The sequence below is a fragment of the Oenanthe melanoleuca genome, chromosome 14 (genome assembly GCF_029582105.1).
Source record: "Oenanthe melanoleuca isolate GR-GAL-2019-014 chromosome 14, OMel1.0, whole genome shotgun sequence".
NCBI classification, from domain to species: domain Eukaryota; kingdom Metazoa; phylum Chordata; class Aves; order Passeriformes; family Muscicapidae; genus Oenanthe; species Oenanthe melanoleuca.
Genome location: NC_079348.1, coordinates 1204790 through 1226949, shown reverse-complemented (window position 1 = coordinate 1226949; position 22160 = coordinate 1204790). Strand labels below are relative to the sequence as shown.

Sequence of the window (22160 nt, the reverse complement as noted above, 5' to 3'; positions counted from 1 at the left end):
AAGGTGAAAACTGACTCTGCTGTGTAGGACAAACATTTGGGCCTGTTTTGGGGGGATGCTGCAGTACAGACAGTGATTTATTCCCTTGTTGTAGTGCTGTGTGCCCAGTGCCCAGCTCAGGGCTCACCAGTTCCCATCCCAGAGCACAGCCCACTCCTGGCTGTCAGTAATTACCAATTTCTGATCTTACTGTTTCACACCCCATAATGAATTCCAGGGTGCAAAAGAGAAAAAAAGGAAAAGATGAGTTCAGAGATCACAGATACACATCCCAAAGTCTGACCTACCTTCTCTGCTCATGAGCAGGAGTCTTATGCTTCCATCTTAAATACTGTATTCAGTGTATTTTGTAAATTTATCCATGGGCATGAATGTCTCTTACAGGAAATGTCTTGCAATATTTAGTAGGGAATGAATCATTCAGACATCCATGGATATTTAATTGATGATTTCACTAAAATTAATCTATTTGTATTTTAATTTAAGAATCAAACTTAAGTGTTAAAGTATTGGCTTTGGGAATATTAGGAATATTTACCTTATTTTTTTTTTCTTTTAAATCCTAACAGGAAATACATCACTTTGGATCAGATTTGCTAAGATGCTCCTGCCCATAAAGGAGCATCTCATGCCTTCACCTACAAAGATCTCATGGCTCATTTTCCCACACCTGAGCATGTTTTGTGTGGCTCCTTCCAGCCAGCCATGCCTTGGACCTGGGAGAGACATTTTATCCATAAACATATGAAAATGGCAGGGTGAGGAATGCCAGCCCTCTGGTTTGTTTTCTGTAATACAGTGTGGAAAGCACTAACAGGATTTGCCTTTTGGGACCAGTGATAACAATAAATTAAAAACAAATGTTAATAGGCAGCATGAAATTGCCAACAAAGTAGAAATTTGCTAAATGAAAATTGAATGGGCCTCATTTAAACTTTGATAATGTATCTAGCCTTGAGAGCCCTTTTCCAGCAGTGGGCTGCTGAAAGAGGAGGATTTTCAGTGCAGAGCCCAAACTTCTGAGTTCTTACACTGCTTTTCCTTCTGCAGAGTGACCCTGGCACCTGGGAAGTGAGAATTTCCAGGTTTTCAAATAATCCAAGAGGGGTTGAGCAGTGTTTGAATGTGTTACCTGTGTGGAAAACAATGGCAGCAATTACCCCCAACCTGCCCTGAGACACTCTGTGGTGGCAGCAAGAATGGCTGGAAAACTTGGCTGTGGGGCACATTTTGTTTGGTTCTGTGTATTTCTTTGTATTCTGTGTATTTTCTTTCTTTGGGAAGCTCTAAAATTATCCAGGTTCCCCATGAATGTGCAGAGCTGGGAGGAGGAATCAGGGATCTGGGTGAGCTGGGTGAGGAGCTGGGTCAGAGCAGGGAGAGCAAACAGATGATTTGCCCTGCAGCACCCTGGGGTCCAACTCTGCTGGCTTTGCCCTCTGGCCATGCTATAACCATTCCAGCCTTCAGAAAAACTTTGGAAATTCCATTACTTAAAAACTAAATAGATTCAAAACCAAGCTCATGTGAGAAGGAAGTGAGAGCAAGGGCAAAAAGATGAGACAAAGCACGGAGGGAGAATTGGTAAAAGCAGACAAAAGAATCTAAAATGCAGAACAAATAAATTAATTGGATAAATAGTGGGATAAAAAGAGGCAAACCAGAATAGAGACCCATGTCCTGTAATAACTCTTTCAGAACTACTCAGATTAAAGGAGAAAGTAGAGATCAAATGAGCTAATTTAAGGAGATGCCAGGCTCAAAGGATAATGTGAACCTTAATTACTTACTCTTACTCTTCCTTCTCCTCTTAACTCAGTGAATTTCCCAGACAGTATTTTTGAGTTTTGCCAGACAGGAACCCAACAGCACATTTCAGCCAAAGGCTTTGGCAAGGTTCTCTTCCTCAGCACGTTCTTCTTTTCATTTTTCCTTAGATTGAATCATTTTCCAGCCTGGTCTTCTTTGCTCCCATACTGAAAATCACTTTAAAAGGTATTTATGAGCAGCCCAGGGAGTGGCAGCTCTGTCAGTCAGGATGTCCTTTGCTGTTCCTCTGTGTTCCTTCATCTCATCTCATCCCCGTGGCTCTGGACAAAGGTCCTGCCATGGTTCTGCTGTTAATTTCTGAAAGCTTTCAGGAGCTCTTTGTAGCATTTTCTCACTCAAACTTGAGCTGTCGTGTGCTTCCTGGATGTGAGGACACTTGTGAACTTTGGGGGATCTCAGAGGGGTTTGGATCCCCTGGGGCTGTTCTTTCCTGCACTGTGTTCAGTATTTGCAGCTGCCCACAGGACGAGGGGAGCTCAGCTCTGAGCAGTGCCCATTGCCCCAGCACACTCCAGCTGAGCTTCTTTCCACTCCATGAATTTCCACCGTGGTGAAGAGTGGCTGCATCTCCCCAGGAATAAATGGGAAATGTATGTCAAGTGAGGTACAGCAGAGAATTACACTTTTAATGGGTTTGCACTTTAAATGAATAATCAGCCCGCTGGTAAGATGTAATGACTTGGGACCACAGAGAAGATTCAGGGAAGGCAGAGTTTTCCTTTTGTCTCACAAGAGACTCTCAGCTGAGAGGAGCAGCCCCTTCCAGAGCAGCAGCTACAGCAACAGGAGGGTTTGGCTGGGTGCAGGTCAGCGAGGATAAACTGCTTTTCAGAGCTATTGTAACACTCCAGCCTCACAATTGGCCATTACTTGTGCTGTTAGCAGCCCTTTGTTGCCGTTGCATTTCATCGGCTACAGCGTGCTGAATAATTAAAGCTGTCAGCACAAAAATGGAGTATCTGTGCACCTTTGAGAGCAACTCCAAAATAATTTGATGTCCCAGTTATCACAAGAAAATTACTAACAAAAGAAGGTATCCACAGGCCAGGAAAAATATGCTTTGAGAGCATCTCTGTGTATTTTCCACATCATGTTGCCCAGAAGGTTGTCACCAGTGGCAGTTCATGAAATTCCCTGGTAACTGCAGGTGGGGGGTTTCTGTAAATGCTGGAGGTAAAATTCTTGCACCTCCCATCAGAGCAGAAGAGCACAGGGGCATGGAGGTGAGGCAAAGACCCCTTGTTAGACCCTTTGTTCAGTGCAAATCACCTGTCCCTCTCCTGGCATTTAGCTGTTTGTGGGTTTCTATACATTAATGATTATTAAGTTGCATTATTATTTTATTATATATTAGTATATTTATAATATAATATAATATAATATAATATAATATAATATAATATAATATAATATAATATAATATAATATAATATAATATAATATAATATAATATAATATAATATAATATAATATAATATAATATAATATAATATAATATAATATAATATAATATATAATGTATCATATTATATATTATATATTATATATTATATATTATATATTATATATTATATATTATATATTATATATTATATATTATATATTATATATTATATATTATATATTATATATTACATATTATTATGCATTATTATATTGCATTACTGCATTCTGCTGCATCCTTGAAAGTGCTGCCACTTGCCACAAGGACAGCAGATGGACAGAACATTATCTAAAGAAAATCAATCCCCCTGTGGTGGGGAGTTCCCCATAATGGCAGAAAATTGAAGCAATAAATTAAGTGCATTAATATTTGCATCAAAGTCTAAACCTGCAGGGCACATATTGTTGAGTCTCCCATTTTTTGTTGCTTTATGAGACATTTATTGCATTGTAAGGGATATTTACTTTGTGCCTCAGGAGGAGCAGAGAATGCACAGAGCAGTGAATCAGGTTGAATGGCTGAGCTGTACAAACCTTGATGCTCAGCCCCTGCAGGGAGCTCCAGCTCCCATGGCTGAGAAGGGGCAGCCCCTGCCCCTTTCTCTTTATTTCCAGTTCCCTAGAAGAAAATGAAGGGTTTAGAGCATTACAGGTGGTGTTGTGTAAGGAAGCAGGGCCCAGGTTTTTGGTTGTAAATAGGGAATATTTGGGAAAAGCAATGGGCAGTGCATTGTTGATCAGTGTTGGGGCCATGTCTCAGCTTTGGGAATGACCCAGGCAAAGCAGTGTGATACTGAGTGAGCAAGGAGCTGCACGACTTGGCAACAAATGAGAGCCAAAGTCAGCCCTGCTGTCTCTGATGTGAACAATCAGCAAATTTTTATTCAGCTCTTTCTGCTCCAGAAATACAGAGGGAGCCCCAGCAGTGAGCACCTCACACCCCTGTGGGGCTTTCCCCCTTCAAAGCCATGTAGGCTGGTCAAAAAGTGAGGATCTGCCTTTTGTGAGCTGACACTGTGAGAATTCCAGTGTTATTTTATTTATTTATTTATTTATGCACTGAGGGATGTTATTTCCATCTAGATCATGTTAGGATCTAGATCAGACCAAACATTCAGTCTAATGGTTAAGTGGAGAATAATAAAACATTTCTGTGAGTTAACATGGGGCTGATAAACAAAAAAAAAAAAAAGGAAAATAAACAGCCCACAGCTCCCAATTGGGATCAAACAGGATTATTTTTTTTTGTCAGATTGAAATTAAAATGATGTTTGTCTGGGCTTTTTTCTGTTGTTGCTGTCTTTTATCCTTCCTTTAAACAGACATTGAACTCAATTCCACAGGAATTTACTTTAGAAGCCAGCAGCAAGGTTAAAAGCTGAGATATTGTGGGTTTTACCTGAAGAATGGAAATGTCCCTGCAGTGCTGTGGAGGCTGAGATGTGCTGAGTGCACTGACCACAAGCCCAGCTCCTCCCCAGGTCTGGAGTGACCAGCACTGACCCAGCCATGGATCTGGGTCCCAGACTGACCCAGAGCCCAGTCCTTGCCATGGGGAAAGCAGATCCAGCTGCTTCATGTCAATAATTTACAGAAAAAAGCCTCATTTCCCCCCAAAACACAGCAGGAAAAGCCCCAGCTCCCCATGGCTCTGTGCAGGACACAGGGCTGGGTGCTGCAGGAATAGGACTGGAGGAAACAGAGCCATGGAACTGTTTTCAAACAATGAACCTTTAATATTGGTTAAATCCTTATAAACTGGTGCTGGTCCTGTTGTCTGGATGAGAAAACCTTGAGGTTCATGGAGGAAGGTAAATTGTCAATATTTCTTTATATATTTCTTTATATATTTCTTCCATCCCTTTTATTCAGGGATTGAAAGAATTAATACAAATTGGACTCATTTTTTGCTCTGCCCTCAAAAAAAATTTTTTGTGATAAGAAAAACATTAGGTGTATGAATTCAGTGATGTTCTGCTACAAACATATCTGCCTACAAAGAATGTAGTGAGGATAAAAGAGTCCAGCAGAGTTAGATGTAGTGAGATTTGATCTAAGTAGCTAAAACATCCACAGTTACCAGCTCAAGAAAAAAAAAAAAATCCTCTTTTCGTGCTCTGTGTAGCCTCCCAGAGCTTTTCTGGGAGTGTTAGGGGCACTGCTGCTCCTGGGGCTTTCTCAGCCCCTGGGATGGTGTTACACAGTGGAAATTACAATTTTGGCTCTCTGAAGGAATCCAGGGCTGATTTATTCCATCTAAAGGAGTTCTGGGGTGTGCAGAGCTCCAAGGGGAGCATTGCTTCTCCATCTCCTGTGTTCCCCACCCCTGCAGGCACCCAACCCTGAGGCAACTGGGGAAAAAAGTTTAAAAAATGCCATTCTTCTTTGGGGAACCTTATTTTGACTGTGCCCTTAAATGGAAAGATTTTGAATCAAAGCTATTTCCACAGGAACCAAGAGTTCAGGGTGTTTATTTATCTCCTTGTCACCAATAAAACCAAATTGCTTGTTAAAAATAGTCCTTGTGCCTTATGCAAACAGGCAGGGGATGATGCAGCAGGCAGGGAATGAGGCTGGAAAATGATCCCAAAATTACTCCTCTGTCTGCCACGAGGTCTGGGGAAGGTCTCAGGTCCCTGCTTGACCACAGGAAGCCTTGGGGACAGAGCATCCTCCTGGCAGGAGGTGTTTGCTGCTGCCTGGGATGTACCAGCCCTGTTTGATTCAGACATTCATCCTGGCAAACATTGGTAATGCCAAAACCTCAGACAGGACTTGGGGCCCCAGGATGGCAATCTCCTGAGGAGCTGACCAGCTGGATATAACAATTCCTGTGAAAACCAGCCATTTATCTCTCATTAGATATGATTTTTTTGTACCAGACCCTCCTGTCAGAGCCAAGACAGGGAGTGCTGGGGCCACTCCTCCTTCCAGAGCTGAAAAGAGGAGCCAGAAGAGGAGAAAGGATGGGGAAACCTGGAGAAACAGCATGGCCTGAGCCCACACATCCTCTTCCAGCCTCTCCTCAGTCACACCAGCTCTCTAAGGTTCCATTTGTGCCCAGCTGCCAGAAGAGGAGAAAGGATGGGGAAACCTGGAGAAACAGCATGGCCTGAGCCCACACATCCTCTTCCAGCCTCTCCCCAGTCACATCAGCTCTCTAAGGTTCCATTTGTGCCCAGCTGAAGTGGGGCAGCCCCTGCTGGAGCACATGGAATACCTGAGGCAGATACTACACAGGCTTGCATCTGCAAAATGTTTTTAAACCGAGTATTTGTCAGCATATAAATGCAACACTGAAAATCATTAGGAATAAAAAGCAGCAGGAAGCTGTGGACATGAGCAACATGGAACCTTTCATCTTTATCCACCGAGCTGTGTCTGATTGTCCCATGTCACAGGGACCTTCTGAAGGTTTTTCTCAGGTGACACAGGCATCACCCAAAGGACTGTCACCGTTCAGAGACACCAGAGCCTCTTCTGTGTGTGTGTGTGTCCCCAGCACTCTGCAGCTCTGTCCCCCCTGCACAGCAAAGCCCTGAGGCAGCAATGGGCACGTGCTGACATTTATCACTTTGCTGCTATTGATCACTCCCTCAGGGACCTTCAGATAATTCAGTCTGAGTAACAGCATGCAGAGAGTGCAGCTGCAGGCACTGGTGATGCATCAGACCCGAGGCAGGAGCAAAGAGCCTTCCCTGGAGATTTTGGTGCATGGACAGGTGCTCTGCTCGTGGGGGGACATGTTTCACCACCCTTGGCATGCAGAGATGGATGGGTGACAAAACACCTCCAAAAAGACAGGATAGGAAAGTTACAGCACAGAAGAGCTTTACATGAGATTTACCTTAATATGAAGCAAAATCCAGCGCAGGATGGAGTGACCAGGCTGGGATCTGGCTTTGGGAGCACAGCTTGGGGTCCCCAGGCAGCAAAGGCTTCTTTCCCTTCTGACATTCTGGTGCTGCAGCTGATTTCCCAGTTAGGTGTGAGATGACAGAGCTGTCACTCAGCTGTGCTTCTTCACAGTAGTTTAAAAGTCAGGCAGTAAGCAAATCCCCCCAGCTCCTGATGACACCTGTCTCAGGAGGGAGTTTTCTCACCAGAATATTGACTGGTGTTCTGCTTATATTAAATATATTAAATATATTAAACTCAGGTCTCCAGGTGACTCTAGCCCCAGCTTTGCTGAAATCCAGAAGAAAAGGGGATTCTGCAAATTGCATGTTGCTGAAATATTCTGTGGGGTTAAGGTAAGTGACCTTACATGTCCTAACATGATCAGAAATGTCACAGAGATAATTTAATTTCATTCATTTCATTCAGCTTAACAGCACCTGCAGGAGAGGGGTCTGAACTCTCATTCACCAAAAGTTGAGCTCATTCACTCTGTATCATCTTTTCCCACTGAGCTCCCAGAGAAAAAATATTAAGAACTAGAGAAAATCAAAGCAAACCCAAAAATACCTCAGACTTACAGACCATGCTCTTGAGGTGATTTTGTTAACCTTTAAGGAACTGTGTGTATTTCCCCCATCCCTCCTTATTTTATAAACACTCTAGAAGACCTTCAGGAGTTGGTCCAGGGCCCTCCATCAGCTCTGTGCATGGACAGGAACTTTCACAGCACTGTGGTTCTTCCAGCATGTCAGAAAAAATTCCTTTAAACATCCCCCAGTGTAACTCATCTGAATTAGTCCTGCTGCTGGCTGTGGGAGGAGAACCACTTGCAAAGCAGGGAATGAATCACTTGGAAATGAATATTAAGCCAGTTTGGAAATGAAACCCTCTTCCCTCACAGGGGATGAATCTTGCCCCCCTTCCCCTGGCTGGGACAGCATCAGGCTGCTCCAGCTCTCGTGTTCATCCCCATCCAGACACAGAGGGGCACATGCCCCGTGGTGTGGGATGCCTGTGGCTCTCACCCTGCCAGGTTTCTGGGGTCTTTGGCAGGAATTGGTGGTTTTCCATGGGAGATACCAGCAGAGCCACGCTACAAAACAGGGATGAACTTGTCAAAAGACACAAGCTATAGTGTAATGAAATATGGACGTGGAAAGGGGCCAGACTCAGCTTTTCTTTTCACAGCAATTTGAGTAATTTCAATGTATTTTAAATAATTAATGATTTTGTTGTTCGTTGAGCTCAATCCATCTAATATAATTAAAGAATTAGAGGGAGAAAAGGAAGTTAAAAGTGGTCAGAAATCCAGCCAAAACATTAGGCAAATAAGGAAACCCAGCCTGCCTGTGTGTGAGCAGCACTATTTGGGGTTAATGACACATTTTGTCCAGAGAAAAGGAAATTCTCAATACTTACAAACGTGGCTGTAATGTGAGCTGCAGCTCTCAGCCAGCTCTTGTTCTGCAGTAATTTATTTGCCGTGACCAATTTGCAGTTTCAGACACACGTGGCAGTGCTGGGGCTCTGGAGCCAGCAAAGGAGCTCTGCAGGTTCCGTGGGCAGTGCCAGCCCTGCTCTGAGCCCAGACCAAGGACCGTTCACACCCACTTTGTAAAACCCATTTCCCAGGCGCAGGGACACTCACACACAACATTAAAGTGAGGATGCAGACTCAGATCGCTGCCTCACCATTTGTCATCTTGCCCTGTTGTTTTTTTCTTTTTTTTTTTTTTTTTTTTTTTTTTTAAATTAATCAGCGCAGGGATGCAGAGAAGCCAAGTGTCCTGACAGCAGGAGCAGGGCTTGGCTCAGCTCTGCTGCTGCCCCTGGTTTTAGGGTAAATACCTTGTTAAGTTTGTTCAGCCGACCATCCCTTCCCATTCTCCGTGCCCAGAGAGCAGGATGAGGCAGGCAGCACTGCAAACACAGGCGGTTTAAGGGTTCTCACCACCCTAAAATCCTCTGTGGGGTGAAGAGAGCGTGTCCTGATGCCCCTTTCTCAGCACAGACAGTCTCTACATCTGCCTTAATTAAGGTGAGAAAGGGGGGCTTGAGGGGACTCTGGGTTCATTTCTGGCAGTGCCACTTTCAAATTCCTTTAGTTCTGTGTGATGCACATTGGGCATGAGCTGAGATGCACCAGGCAGAGAGTTGGGCTAAAAATAAACTGGAGTGTTGCTGCTGTGTTAGTCCCCTGTTGATATCTCTCGGTTTGTTTTATGAAATCTTCAAGGCCAGTCAAGTGTGGGGAAAAAAACAAAAAATAGAGAATTTTTTGCTTTTGGAGGCTGGATTTAGAGTGAGCTGGTACAATGACACTCAGTGTGATTTTACTCAGTGGATTCAGAACATTACAGTACTGTGGTGCTTGGTCACACTTGGGCTGATGCACTCTAAATAAGAATTATACAACTTGTGCTAATTCTTAATGCATTATTATATTGATACCAATTTAACTGATGTTAATTAATCAAAGGAATGGACAAATTAAATCAGCACTTACCTATCCACGTGAAAGAAAGGGGCTGTTGCAGTCTGGAGTCAGCAGGTAGCTGAGTGCTGGCTCCTCAGGGACACCTGGGGAATGGGAGGTGTTGGTCCAGCAGGGACTTACTGGATCTATGGAGAGAAGGACTAAATCTGACAAGAATGCTCCTAAACAGGGAATTCTGGAAAGAAAAGCATGTTTTTAAATGTGTTCAGACACTGCACCCATTGCCTGGGGTGTAAGGTCCCTGCAGGGCATCCCCACCTGTGATGGGTCCCTGGGCTGCCCCTCCCCAGCCCTTGGCTGCTCCTGCTCCAGGCTGCTGGCAAGTAGCTCACAGCACTTTTTCTTTTCTACTTGAGGCAAGAAGTAATTTCTTCCTCTGAAGGCCAGGGCTGGAGCTGTCCTCTGCTAATGAATGCAAACCATCAGTGAGCAGTAATGGAAAATGGGGATGATGTGGCAGGCAGTGGCTTGCTTTCAAGGCACCAGAAAAGTCCTTTTAAATTTAAATTTAGCAAAGAATTTAAAGCACATATAGGCAGACTCTATTAGAAAGTGAAATATTTGATCTTAGCTATTAATCTGTTATAAGAATATTTTCATTTCCTTGCCATGTGTATCCAGTGATAGACTTTCATAAATGAGATCACATTAAAATGTACTTTATGTTTCTAGTCAAATCTCTTTTATTATTATGCAAGTCCTAGTTAGGAAAAAAAAACAATTACAGAAGCAGACTAAGAAGAGCACATTATTTTAACTCATTTATACAATTGAAATTTATATAACTGAAATACTGCTCCTACTTAAAGGCTGAACATTGTGCACTACTAAACACCTTGGGAAAAGGTTGCTCCATTGCAGCCATGCTACCAGATCAGGGATAATTTATGGGCAGTGGAAATACAAATAGTCTAAAACAGCTCATGTGGTGTGGGGTACTGCTATGTGTCTGTACCCACAGATATACATATGTATTTTTATATGTATATTCATATCAAAGTATTATATTCATATTGAAGCATTACGTTTGGCCTCTGTCTTACTGAAATCAAATATATTTTAAGGATGGTCCATAATTAATGTGAGCTGTCACTCCTGACACTCTGCACCATGGACAGAAAGTGTTTTAGGAAGTTTCCATGTGGAGGCTCTGCTGCCTGGACAGGTCAGGGATTGTCAGCCCAGCTGGGCCAGGGGCTGAGCTCTGCAGGGCTGCACTGCTGCTCTGGTGGAGGCATCAATTCAGAGAGGAGACCACTGGCAGCCTGGAACCAGCACACAGCATCATGGTGGATGTTTCAGGGTGAGGAGGAAGAAGTGCTTTACATCTTATAAGTCCCTTTGGCTGATTAGGCACAAATGTCTGGTTTAAACCTTCAAATCTGGGCACCCAAACTGTGTCATAATCCTGCCACTTTTTGAATATCTTTGCATTTCCACTCCAGCAGCCTGACAGAGCCCAGCAGGGGCCACAGCACCTGCTGTCACACTGCTGGAGCAGAAAGTTTTGCTCCCAGATCCACCAGTGCCCTGGATCCAGGATGGGGCAGGGTGCACAGTGGATGTGGACATTCACTTCATGCTTTAGCTGGGGAGCCCAATCTGGTCTCTTCCAGAAAAGTCTGCAGTTCGAGACTTGAATCTGCAAAATGCAGGATTCTTTTGGATCATGTTAATACTATTAATAAATTAACCTGAAGCTCCTTGCCCATGAATTTAGGATCCTGGCATGACTCTGCTTTGCTTGAGAGCTGGCCAGAACAAAGTGGTGCTTGGCAATTTACTCCAGGACCTGCAGGGTCTGAGCCTTGTCCCTCTGAGTGCCCCAGCTCCAGGTCCAGCCCTTCCCCATCAGGGTGGGATTCAGTCAGGGCAGGCAGCAACCCACCCCAAAAAGCTGATGTGGCACAAGAACAGCCATGATCATCTTTCCTGGAAGAATGAAAAACACCATCAGTGTCTGGTTTTAACTTTAGTACAGCTTCTCATAGCTCCTGTGTTTTAGTCATTCATAGACAGTGAAGATTTTCAGCTGTTTGTTGAGAAGCCTCAGATTACTTAACAGCTTCTGATTTTTACAAAATAGGTTACAGGTTCTTTATCAACAGATGAGGAAATGCCAAATTTCATAATCCCCATTGTTAAGGCAATTAAATATCTCATTCCTGTTGCACTTGGGTTACTGTGCAGTTATTGGCAAACTGCTCTGCCCTAAGTCTTGTGTCATTGTGTGAAGTAACCACGTTCTAGACTATAAATAATAACTAAAATTAGACACCTGAGGCATGGCAGATGCAGGGATGTGGTGATGGTGTTAGCAGCAGAGGCACAGCCCTTCCTGCAGTGTGACACTCTCACACCACCCTCCCCACGGTGAACTGGGATTCCTGTGCCTCACAGAGCAGATTCTCACTGAAGTCTACAAAGCAAACAAAACACTTGAGCACCTGGTAGCCTGGTTTTCACCCCTCCTTTTCTTTTAAGTAGTGGCCAATGATGCATTTGGAGATAATTAAAACAAAGGTTGAGGATTTTTTGTTTTAATATGACATGATTGTTATCAGCTGGATTAGGAATAAACCAGCACAAAAGCAGCACACTTTTTATATCAGCTATAAGTATAACCAGGCTTCAAATTTGAAAGCAGGAGTTTTTTTTTCCTTTTCCCCTTCCACAGAAAATCTTTTCTTTGTGCCAAGATTAAAATATTAGTTCTGTGTTCCCTCCTCTGTTTAAACAGACCTCATTGCATCTAAGTGCCAAAAGAGTGGAATTCCTGAACAGCAGGTGAAAAGAAAACACAAGATCAAATGCAGTTTTGGCTGCCAAGAGAACAGCTTGGGGGTGCATGAAAAGTCATGCAGCTCCTGGTGCTGTCAAAGACTTCTGGAAGGTCATCAAGGAGTTTTCAAGCATCCCACATCAAAAAGCTGTGCAGGGAGACAAACCTGCAATACATCATGAGGATGGTGCTAAAGATACCAATCATCCACTTTTAGGAGAATTTAACTTTCCCCCCTTCGCATCTCTGGAAGCAGCTCTGGGAAAACTGCTCTGTGTGGAGAGCAGGGTGTGGAAATGGATGTGAGTGCTCACATTAGGCAATGGCTGGTGTGGGTCCATAACCCAGCAGGGAACCACGGAAGAAATGTGTCTGGCTGAGCTCATCCTTGCACTTAAGGCAAAGGACACGTGTTTGGCTGCTCTTGAACCAGGCAGCCCTTGCATTCATTTGTATTTCTGCACCCAGCTGGGCATCTGCAAGCCCACGGCAGAGTCCTTGCACCCTCTGGGGATGCAGGGAAGGAACTGTTCCAGCACTTCTCATGGTTAATGGTCTTCTGAACACAGACTTCACTGAGCTCCTTGCTGATCCCTTCTGACCCTTTGCCTGCCATTCCTTACTGGAAAAGGCTCTGGCCCAAAAGCAGAGATCTGGGTTTGAAAACAAGAATTTGGCAGTGCTGGGAGCCCTGCAAAGTTCACCCACCTTCTAATCCAGCCCCCAGGTGAGGCTGCAGCACTGCTGTGAGTGAGCTCTGACCAGTGACAGATTCCCAAAATGTAAATTTTGAGAATGCTTTCCCCAGAATGGCAATGTCTGAGGAATCACAGACCAGGCAACAGCACTGGGATCACAGGTTGGAAGTGCTCAGGCCCACTTCTCCTCCTAAAAATCACCAAGCAGCAAAATTCTTTCAAATAAGACACACATTATTGAAAATAATACAAAGTGCACATGCTCTTAAAGACAGCCTTTTTTTTTTTTTTATTTTAAAACTCTGCATCTGAAAACACCGTATGACAGAAAGCATTATATACACTGCAGTGTTTTTGGTATAATACAGTATTTCATACATCCATTTCTTTTTCTGCAAAAAAATTTGCTTTGTCAGACAAACAACCAAACTCCCATTGACAAAGAATACAGCTAAGGCACATTGTTTCTGCTAAATGAAAGACAAAAGGGTGCAAAAACGGGTAGTGCAATAATTGCTGAAAATCACATTCTACTACAAGAAAAGCATTCTGACTTTGATTACCGGTCAATTTAAGACATTTCAATATCTCATAAAATACTCCTTTAAATAAATAGCAAAATATCTACATCTTTCAGTGTGTTCCATTTGAATTTCCAATTTTTTTTTAAACTTTCCTGTATATACACGGTTTTCTTTTTTCTTATTCAATAGATTACAAAATATTTCTGTACAATTTTATGCATATTATGATCTATAACAAAATAGTTATTTCTTAAAACTATATTACCACCAGTCTTTGAAAATGACAGAATAGCAATAACTTATTATGACTATGTTAGGCAATAGAAAATCCAATTAAACCAAAACAGAACCAAAGGCCAAAGTCAGAAAAATAATTTCATTACATTGAATTAATTATTTTCATTTCAGAAATCTTGTTTCATATGTAAACCCTTTTCAGTTGCCTTTGGGTTGTATTCAAATCTGAATATCAACACAGGACAGGATTGGGAACTCTTAAGGGCACTGCAGCCTGCCGGGAATATTGGTGCTAGTCCTGAAACATGACAGAGGAAAGCAGTGAAGAAACCCAACACACACAAGCCTCAGCAGGTCATTTCTGCTGACTCTGACAGCCTTTGAAAGAAGCTCCAAAAGCCAGATTTGCAGAAATGCATTTATGACTCAGACAAAACAACCATGTTGTAAATGTACTGTGAGATTCCCAACCAACACCCAAAATCTGGCTCTATGTGGTGATGCTCTTCAGATTTTAGGACCATACCATTAAGAGGACATTTCTTCTCCCAGCTATCAGTACAAATCTGAGAGGAATGCTACTATGCCATGTTAAAATTAGTGAAATTACTCTACAATTTGTCTAGCACATCCGAGACCAGTCTGTCCTGTTGTAATCTGAAGATAAATCAAAAATTACTAAGTTTTTACTTTCTATGCAATTAAAACAAGTTCCTTATCTACAGTGACTTGCAAGAGACAGAGCTCATAATTTCCTAAGGTTTATATGAATGTCTGAGACTTCCTTTTGCCTGAAGGGAAGGTCATTTTTTTCCCTTAAAGACTGCATTTGTAAGCAATTTCTGTTGTATTTGTGAAGTGTAAGCTGACAGCAACACAACTGAGCTGTAACAGAAATCTCAAGGTGCCTTTTATTCATTCCACAACAGAGAAAGTGAGCAAGACACGGACAACACCAAAGTTCCTAACACAGTTTAAGGCCACATTTAGAAAGGATGGAAGTAAGGCTTTCTTGAAGGGGCAACACACTGGATGCCACAATGGGAACAGACACTGAGCAATCCAAGGCTGATGGGATTCATCCATGGAAAAGCTGAAACAACGCTCCAGTTTTGGCCAGCAGCTCTGTGCCTTTTTTTGGATCTAAGCAGGAAAATAAAATTAAATGCCATAGATATCCGCCTCTGGAATATTCCCAGCAAACTGAAGGTGCTGCCCTAGCAGGAGTGCTGTTGTCTCAGTCAAGGGTGGTAATTACAACAGAAGCAAAGACAAGCTCAGTCATTACAATATACAAATGCAGCGCCAGGAACCGCGCCTAGAATTGTCACTCTGGGATCAGAGGCACCTGTACAGTATCTTGCTGTTATTTGGCAAGGTTACAAGTAATACTTCTAGGTTTTAACAAAGTAGAAAGAGAATTTGCATAGATTGTACATTCAGTTCAAGGAGACTTCTGGTACCCTTTTTTGTTGTTCTCAGGTAAACGTGTTTGCAGACACAGTGAGGTAGCAGCTGTGGTAGCACCCATGAGCAAAAGAAGGTAACCAAGGCAGAAGCAAAGAGCAGAGTGAAAAACACACTACTGTTAGTAAGAAGGAAGGGAATCAACATGGTACCTGCAGTGCCACACCATGAGGGGAACAGCTCCCAGTGCCACACCTAACTGAGACACCCTAATGCTGCCTGGGCTAACAGAGCCTGCAAGGCCTTCTTGCCTCCATTTGAAATGCTCTCAGCCTGGTTATTCCTTCCCTCACTGTGATGATGGTGGTGAAGGTTTGAAGGTCAATCTCTTCTACAATACACCTTCGAAGGGAATTACAAATCAGTGTTTTCTTGCCTTTGAAGGTTCTGCAGGAAAATCTGCTGTCCTACAAATTCTTCCTTGCTGTCCTTAACCCTAATTCACATTTCTTTGGCTCCTCTATGCCTGGCTGCAGCAGCAGCTGCCCTCAGGGCTCAGCAGCAGGTATTCCTGCTCTCAGGAATTCCTCCTGGGCCTCTGGAAGGGCAGTGCTCTGTCCTAACACTGCATCACTCCCTACTCTCTCTGTGGGCATCATCCCTGGAGCTGCCTTGGCAGAAGCACAAGGGTTTGGTTTGGAAGGGCTTTTTTACATGATGTTTTCAGTTGTCATTTAATAGGGGCTTAAGTCCCACTAATCCTCAAGACTACACTGGAGGTCTGGAATGGTACAAATAAAGACATATATGGATCATTATCTTTTCACAACTGGACTGAAGCAAAGGCCAGTGAGAAAGGTCACCAACCCTGTCCCACCAGGTCTGTCTTACTCTGTTACTGAAATACCAAATAACCAAGTCTCCTTTTACAAATATCAGATTCCCATGCCTGAAAATCAGGACAAGGTAACTGCTGGCTTTAAGTGTGCAAGCACTGAACTGACTGAAGGCTGCTCTGAAAAGCAAACTTTCCTCGCTGCAGCTGGGTTTCTGAAGAAGCCTAGGGGATTTAGTTCACTCAAGTATAAAACTCCTGCTCTATGGAAAGTGCTGGAGTTGGCCAAGGTTTCATGTGGCCAATCCTGAAGCTTTGGGAGCTGGGAAGACAACAAGGAGGGCGTGCTGGCCAGAGGCAAGCTGGCAATTCTCTGATGGCTGTGATGAGAGAGAACCAGAGAAATCAACAGAAAGCTGGTCCTCACTGCTGGGTTACAAGAAACATCTGGATCTTGTTTATCTGGGAAATCAAAGCAGAGATCTCAGCCTTGCTGTGCAGAAGGAGCCCAGTTTGTTCAAGGTTAATTGCAACACAAGTGTGTCAAACTTTTGAGAAGTTTCAGCATCTTTACCCTTTCTCTCTCCCTTTGGTCAGGTTTACACTATCCCTGCTCTGATTCATTGACTTCACTGCTGTGCTCACTGCAATTGTGGCTAAGAGTGATGGAGGCTTCATTAGGATGGCAATTAGTGCTGCAGGAGATGGAGGGAAAGTGAATGCACATTAGTTGGTACTTCTGAAGGTGCTGCAGGATCACTGTTAATACACCATTAAACAACTGTACAGGCATTGTGCACTGGAGCCAGTACCCAGGAAAGTCAATTTGTAACACACGAATGCACATTCCTGTATCTCTAGGCTTGGCAATAATGGAGCTTAACAACAGAGATACAGAGGGACTTTCTTGTATAACACTTGCAATCATGAAGGAATTCTTAAAATTCTCTGCTTGCCAAGAGCACAAAAAATGAAGACATAATTTCAATTCTATAAAAAAACCCCTGAATATCAGAAAATGAAAATGCAAATATTACTACTCAATGTCCAAATGTCATCAAAGAAAGAATTGGACAAATCTGAAAATAAACTGTCATTTGAGCTATTTCATTTAGCCTTGGGGTTTAACATTACCATATAAACAGGTTTGCATAATGCTGAGACTGACTTTGGACATAATTTATGAAATCATGTATGTAGATGTTCTGCATTTTGCCACATTCCCTTTCTGTGTAATACAGATTGATCACACAGTGTTACATGGCTGTCATGCAGAATGGGCAGGGGATTTAGAGAAGCAAAGCATTACACACAGAGGATAAATGTGCATACAGAAATATAAACCCCTGCCATTGAAAGGAAGGTTTTGATCAAACCAGGCTTTTGCTGGGATCCTGTTCAGCAAGGACTGGCCAGTGTGACTGGAAAAGAACCTGCACATTCAGATGAAGATTCATAACTCTTGTGTTTTGTACCAACTGTGGGTCCCTGCTCTGAATTCTCCTTTTCACCAAATGTAAGATCTGTGAAGTTATTCTCTTCTGACCATTGACAATTGGCTCCCAGTGCTGCCATTTCAAACCAAAGAATCCACTAAGCAGGACTAAGTTGGGCTTAACAGCATCACCTTGGAGCCAGCTCTGATCCCTGATGCAGTCTGGCTTTGTATGTTTTTATTCACAACTACTGGACTTTGTAACTCAGACACAGTCTCATATATATCTTTGGATCTGTGTCTGCATGATAACAGCTATGGTAGAGATGGCTAAAGGTCCAAAACTTGACATTACCCCCAGATATGTTCCAAACATGGCAGCTTAGCCTTTGGTGACTTCAAGCAGACAGCATTTACCCCTAGCATGCTGTCATACCCTTTATTTATGCTGGACTTGACTCTGAAATCCTCATTTAGCACTAGCACTTTGGAAGTTTTGCCTAAGAAAAGACTGCAGGATGAACCCCTTCAGCTCTGCATCCTGTATTTTACAGCAGCACTGGGATTGAAAGCTTGCTACAAAACCTGTTGTTTAAATGCTTCTTGCCTTTCAGAAAATCATCATATAAATTTTCTTTGAGATATTTTAAACCTAGCATATAATGCAAATGGATATATCAGCAACCATCTGTTTTCTTTCCCCTTTTTGTACTAAAACAAAATAATTTGCACCTTATATTTTAAATTATAAAAGTGGCAGCTTTTTTCCTAACTGCAGAAAATGTGATTGTTGTCACCTTCTGCTTGGTCTAGTTAATGAAAACTTACCAAAAAAGCACTTAAAAACATTGCTGCTTAAGAATAAAAACAAGTATCAAATTGAAAAACTAAGTTATCTGCATGAGAGTGCGTGGGTGCACCCCTACACATGTGCTTATGTGCAAGACAGCCTGAAGATTTTGTGACTTCCTCAGGAGCCTTACTGAGAACAAGCACTGCCTGGGCTTGTTAATGAATTTTACATTGTGCCCTAAATATGACCTCCTTCATCTAACCTGCAGGGCTTGGACTGGGCAGTCACCATTATATCAGTGTGACTAAAGCCCTGGATTTCACAGTGAGGATTGCAGGTCCCCAGAAAATATGAACTTCACAAAGGAATGTTACATTAAAAACAAGCACTGTTACAAACTTATAAACCCCTACTGAATAAGTAATAACACTGTGATTCTATTACATAAACCTGTTGGCAGCCCTGGTTTCACACATGCTTGCCTCTAGAGCTGGTTGAAAAGCTGGAACATGATCTTGATTGGAATATTCCAATCAGCTCTCATTGCTACAAACTTCCCTAAAGCTACCACTCGTGACTGACAAAATCAAGACAAAAAAAGAAAGGGAGGTGTGAGGGGAAGAAGGCCTTTTCTTAATAAAGGCAGGTTCAGTTAGTAAAATAACATAATCTTCAAGCTGCAAAAGCAGCACCTACTAATTAGTCATTGACTAAAACATAAATAATAAATACCTAAATTGTTCCTTCTATGCATCCACTTTTTGTGCCTGATAAACATTTTGATGCTCTGCCTTAATGCCAGCACAGCTGACACCACAATTTCAAGTCCAAAGCAAACTGAAGTAGCTTTAAACCAATATGACAGAGTTACTCCAAGCCATGGGGATCTGTGTGTTACAGTCCTACTGCAAGTGTTGTTTAAAAGGGAATTCAACCTTCCTGGGAGATGTGATTACAGAATGATCTAAGGCTCTGTTTCCCTCCTGATGTGGACACTTAACCCTCAGCAGAAAGTTATCCATGCACACAGGAGGGTGAACAGACACCTTCCTTTACTACAGCAACAGGACTTCTTTCCCAATTAACCCAGTGGCTTTTCATGGTCTTATTTGGTTCTGTTGCTAACTAGAGATTAACACAGCAACAACAACAAAGTGCATGTTTTTGCTAATGTAAAATGCATTATTTGGAGATGAATTTGTATATAAAACCTGTATTTTAAAAAGTTCTTGGAATGTAAATTAATTTTTCCCTACTGGAGAAAATGCAGGTTGAAATGATGCAAAACATGCCCATTTAAAACAGGATGCAGCCTGCTAGGAATTCTGAAGACAGGCAAGGGTAGATTGTTGACAGAATAAAGTAAAAGCACAGAGAAACATGGCATTGTTCTCCTTCCCCTGGCTTTGGGCAGTGATCCACATCCTGCAGAGCCTTCCAGATGCCCTGGCAAAGCCTGGGAGGATCCTTCTTTAGGACAAGATGGAGATCGGAGACCAAGGGACGGAATTAGTGTTAAGACTTACTAGCCACTACTCAAATTAGGGAAGAAACCTGTTGCAGATTTAGGTCCCAGTTTTACTGTTTTACTGGTTTACAGCTCCACTGCCTGAGAAAAAACTCAGCTCAGCTCATGAGCAAAGGGTGTGAGCAGACACATCACAACCCACCCCAGCCTACACATACACACCTGCTCCACTGGCAGCCTGTGAAAATAATCAGCTACTGGTGGCTTCCAAAAATACCTGCAGATTTGAAAGGGCTGAAATTCAAAAAACTTCTTTGTTCTTTAATAAATACTTTTAGTATGCTGACCCTGAACCCGACTGCATGAGACATAAAAGACTGCTATAGCAAAACACTGATTTCATTTAGAGTTTATCATGGAATTAGTCTGAAAAAACCTCTGAAAGTTTCTGCTTCTGCTCGTTGTCTCTAACTAGGATAACAGAGGTCTATCAGCTGTGTCCAGGATTACTTTGTGACATTAAAAAGTGGAGTGAGGCTGTACCATAATTATTTCACATTCTCTGAGGTCACACAGGCTGCAGCCTGCAGGAACCAACTCCCCAGGGAGCGCCAGCAGGAGGGAATTTCGCTGGGATTTATTCCTTGGAGCAAAATAACGAAAGCCTATGAAACAGCAGAGGTACAGACAAATTTATTTGAACAAAACCCTTCAGCAGCTGCTCCTTCACTGCCCTCTCCATGGCTTGGTGCCAATGTTTCTGAGCCCTCACGACGTGGGAGCGGCGCAGCTGGAACGGCACAAGCTGATGGAGAGCGCAGCGCCAAAGGCCTTGTCAGAACTTCAGAACTCTTTTTTTTTTTTTTTTTTTTTTGTTTGCTTTTTTTAAAAACAAATTCTATTGCAATAAGTAACAAAAAAAAAAAAAAAAAGTAACTTTCCCTTAGGTTCCTGAAACCTGGTGCGAGACTCACGGAGGAGCGAGGTTGGATTCCCCTCACCCGGCGCTACCTGAGGCGGCCGTCGGGTTTGACGGGGCCCAGCTCGGCCTTGGGGTCGGGGCTGAGGGAGCTCCAGGGGGTCTGGGCACAGCCCTGCAGGGCAGGGCAGCCCGAGGGCCCCACGCTGCACACGTCCACGGCCGACCACACGGCGCCCACCAGCGAGTCCACCCAGGCGTCCAGGCGCGGCCCCACCAGCGCCGCGCTGCGCCGGGCCTGCTCGGCGCGGGCCGCGCTCACCGGCATGTTCAGCACCGGGTTCAGGCCCTGGAAGCTCTGCTCCATGTAGGCGTTCTTGGGGGGCCCGCTGTGCAGCTTGATGGCGTCCTCTGCAAACGGGACAGGACACAAAAAGAGCGAGGTTTAGGGGTGTCTGGGGTTGTGGCCGGAAATGTGAATTCTGTCCCATCTGTTAACCCAGCTGGGGCAGTGCCCCTGATCTCCTGGCACACATTATCTGCTCATGGGCCATCTTTAAACCAGCTGGGCAATCATCTTTATCTTCCCACAGCCCATCCTCCCTCCAGGAGATATCTCCTGTTCATGGCCACTGAGTCCCAGGGCATGACTGATAAAATTCCATCATCCCACTGGGAGATGCTCCAGCCAGGGCAGGAGCCAAGCCTTTCCTACCCAGATAAAAACTGAGATTTGGACACCAAGGAACCTTCTTTCCACTGGATTCCAGAGGAAAACCAGACCTTTGCACATCATCCCTGGAGCTTCAGAGGAAACTGCACCTTCTCCAGGAGCACTGCTCCAGCTGAACCACATCTGCCCCTGCAGGAGGATGCAGCCACCATTGAATGGGACTGTGCCAACACCCTGACTGACTGACGGGTGTCAGCTTGGATTCTGACTCTGGCAGGGTTGGGATTGTTCTGTGTAATACTGCATTTCTATTTTAATTTTCCTAGTAAAGAACTGTTATTCCTAATTCCCATCTCTTTGCCTGAGAGCCCCTTAATTTCAAAATCACAATAATTTTGAGGGAGGGGGTTTACATTCTCCATTTCAAAGAGAAGCTCCTGCCTTTATTGGCAGACACCTGTCCTTCACACCAGGACAAGGGGTGAGCTGTAGCCCATTTCCCACACGCTGCATCCCAGGAGTTGTGCTCAGCACCATGGATTCTGCTCACTGTGATTCTCATCCTGCAACTGCTGCCTTAGTAGGCAAAGCTCTGACCCTGAAAATAGAGCCACTCTTATTACCAACACACACAACCAGCATCCCCTGAGCTGCAGGACACCCAGGACTGGCTGCACCTCGAAATGAGGAAACACTTCAAGGACACCTGGTGAGAGAAG

General features: G+C 43.6%; 1 protein-coding gene across 4 annotated transcripts in view; it reads right to left on the bottom strand.

Annotated features, from left to right (window-relative positions):
* Nucleotides 1-13415: 13415 nt before the first annotated feature.
* Nucleotides 13416-22160, bottom strand: part of XYLT1 (xylosyltransferase 1) — a 159800-nt gene continuing 151055 nt past the window's right edge. For all 4 annotated transcript variants that reach the window (XM_056503406.1, XM_056503405.1, XM_056503404.1 and 1 more), the window contains one exon: nt 13416-21179. In XM_056503406.1, the coding sequence (XP_056359381.1) occupies nt 20857-21179 (323 nt within the window). In that variant the 3' untranslated portion in view covers nt 13416-20856. The remainder of the gene's footprint in view (nt 21180-22160) is intronic.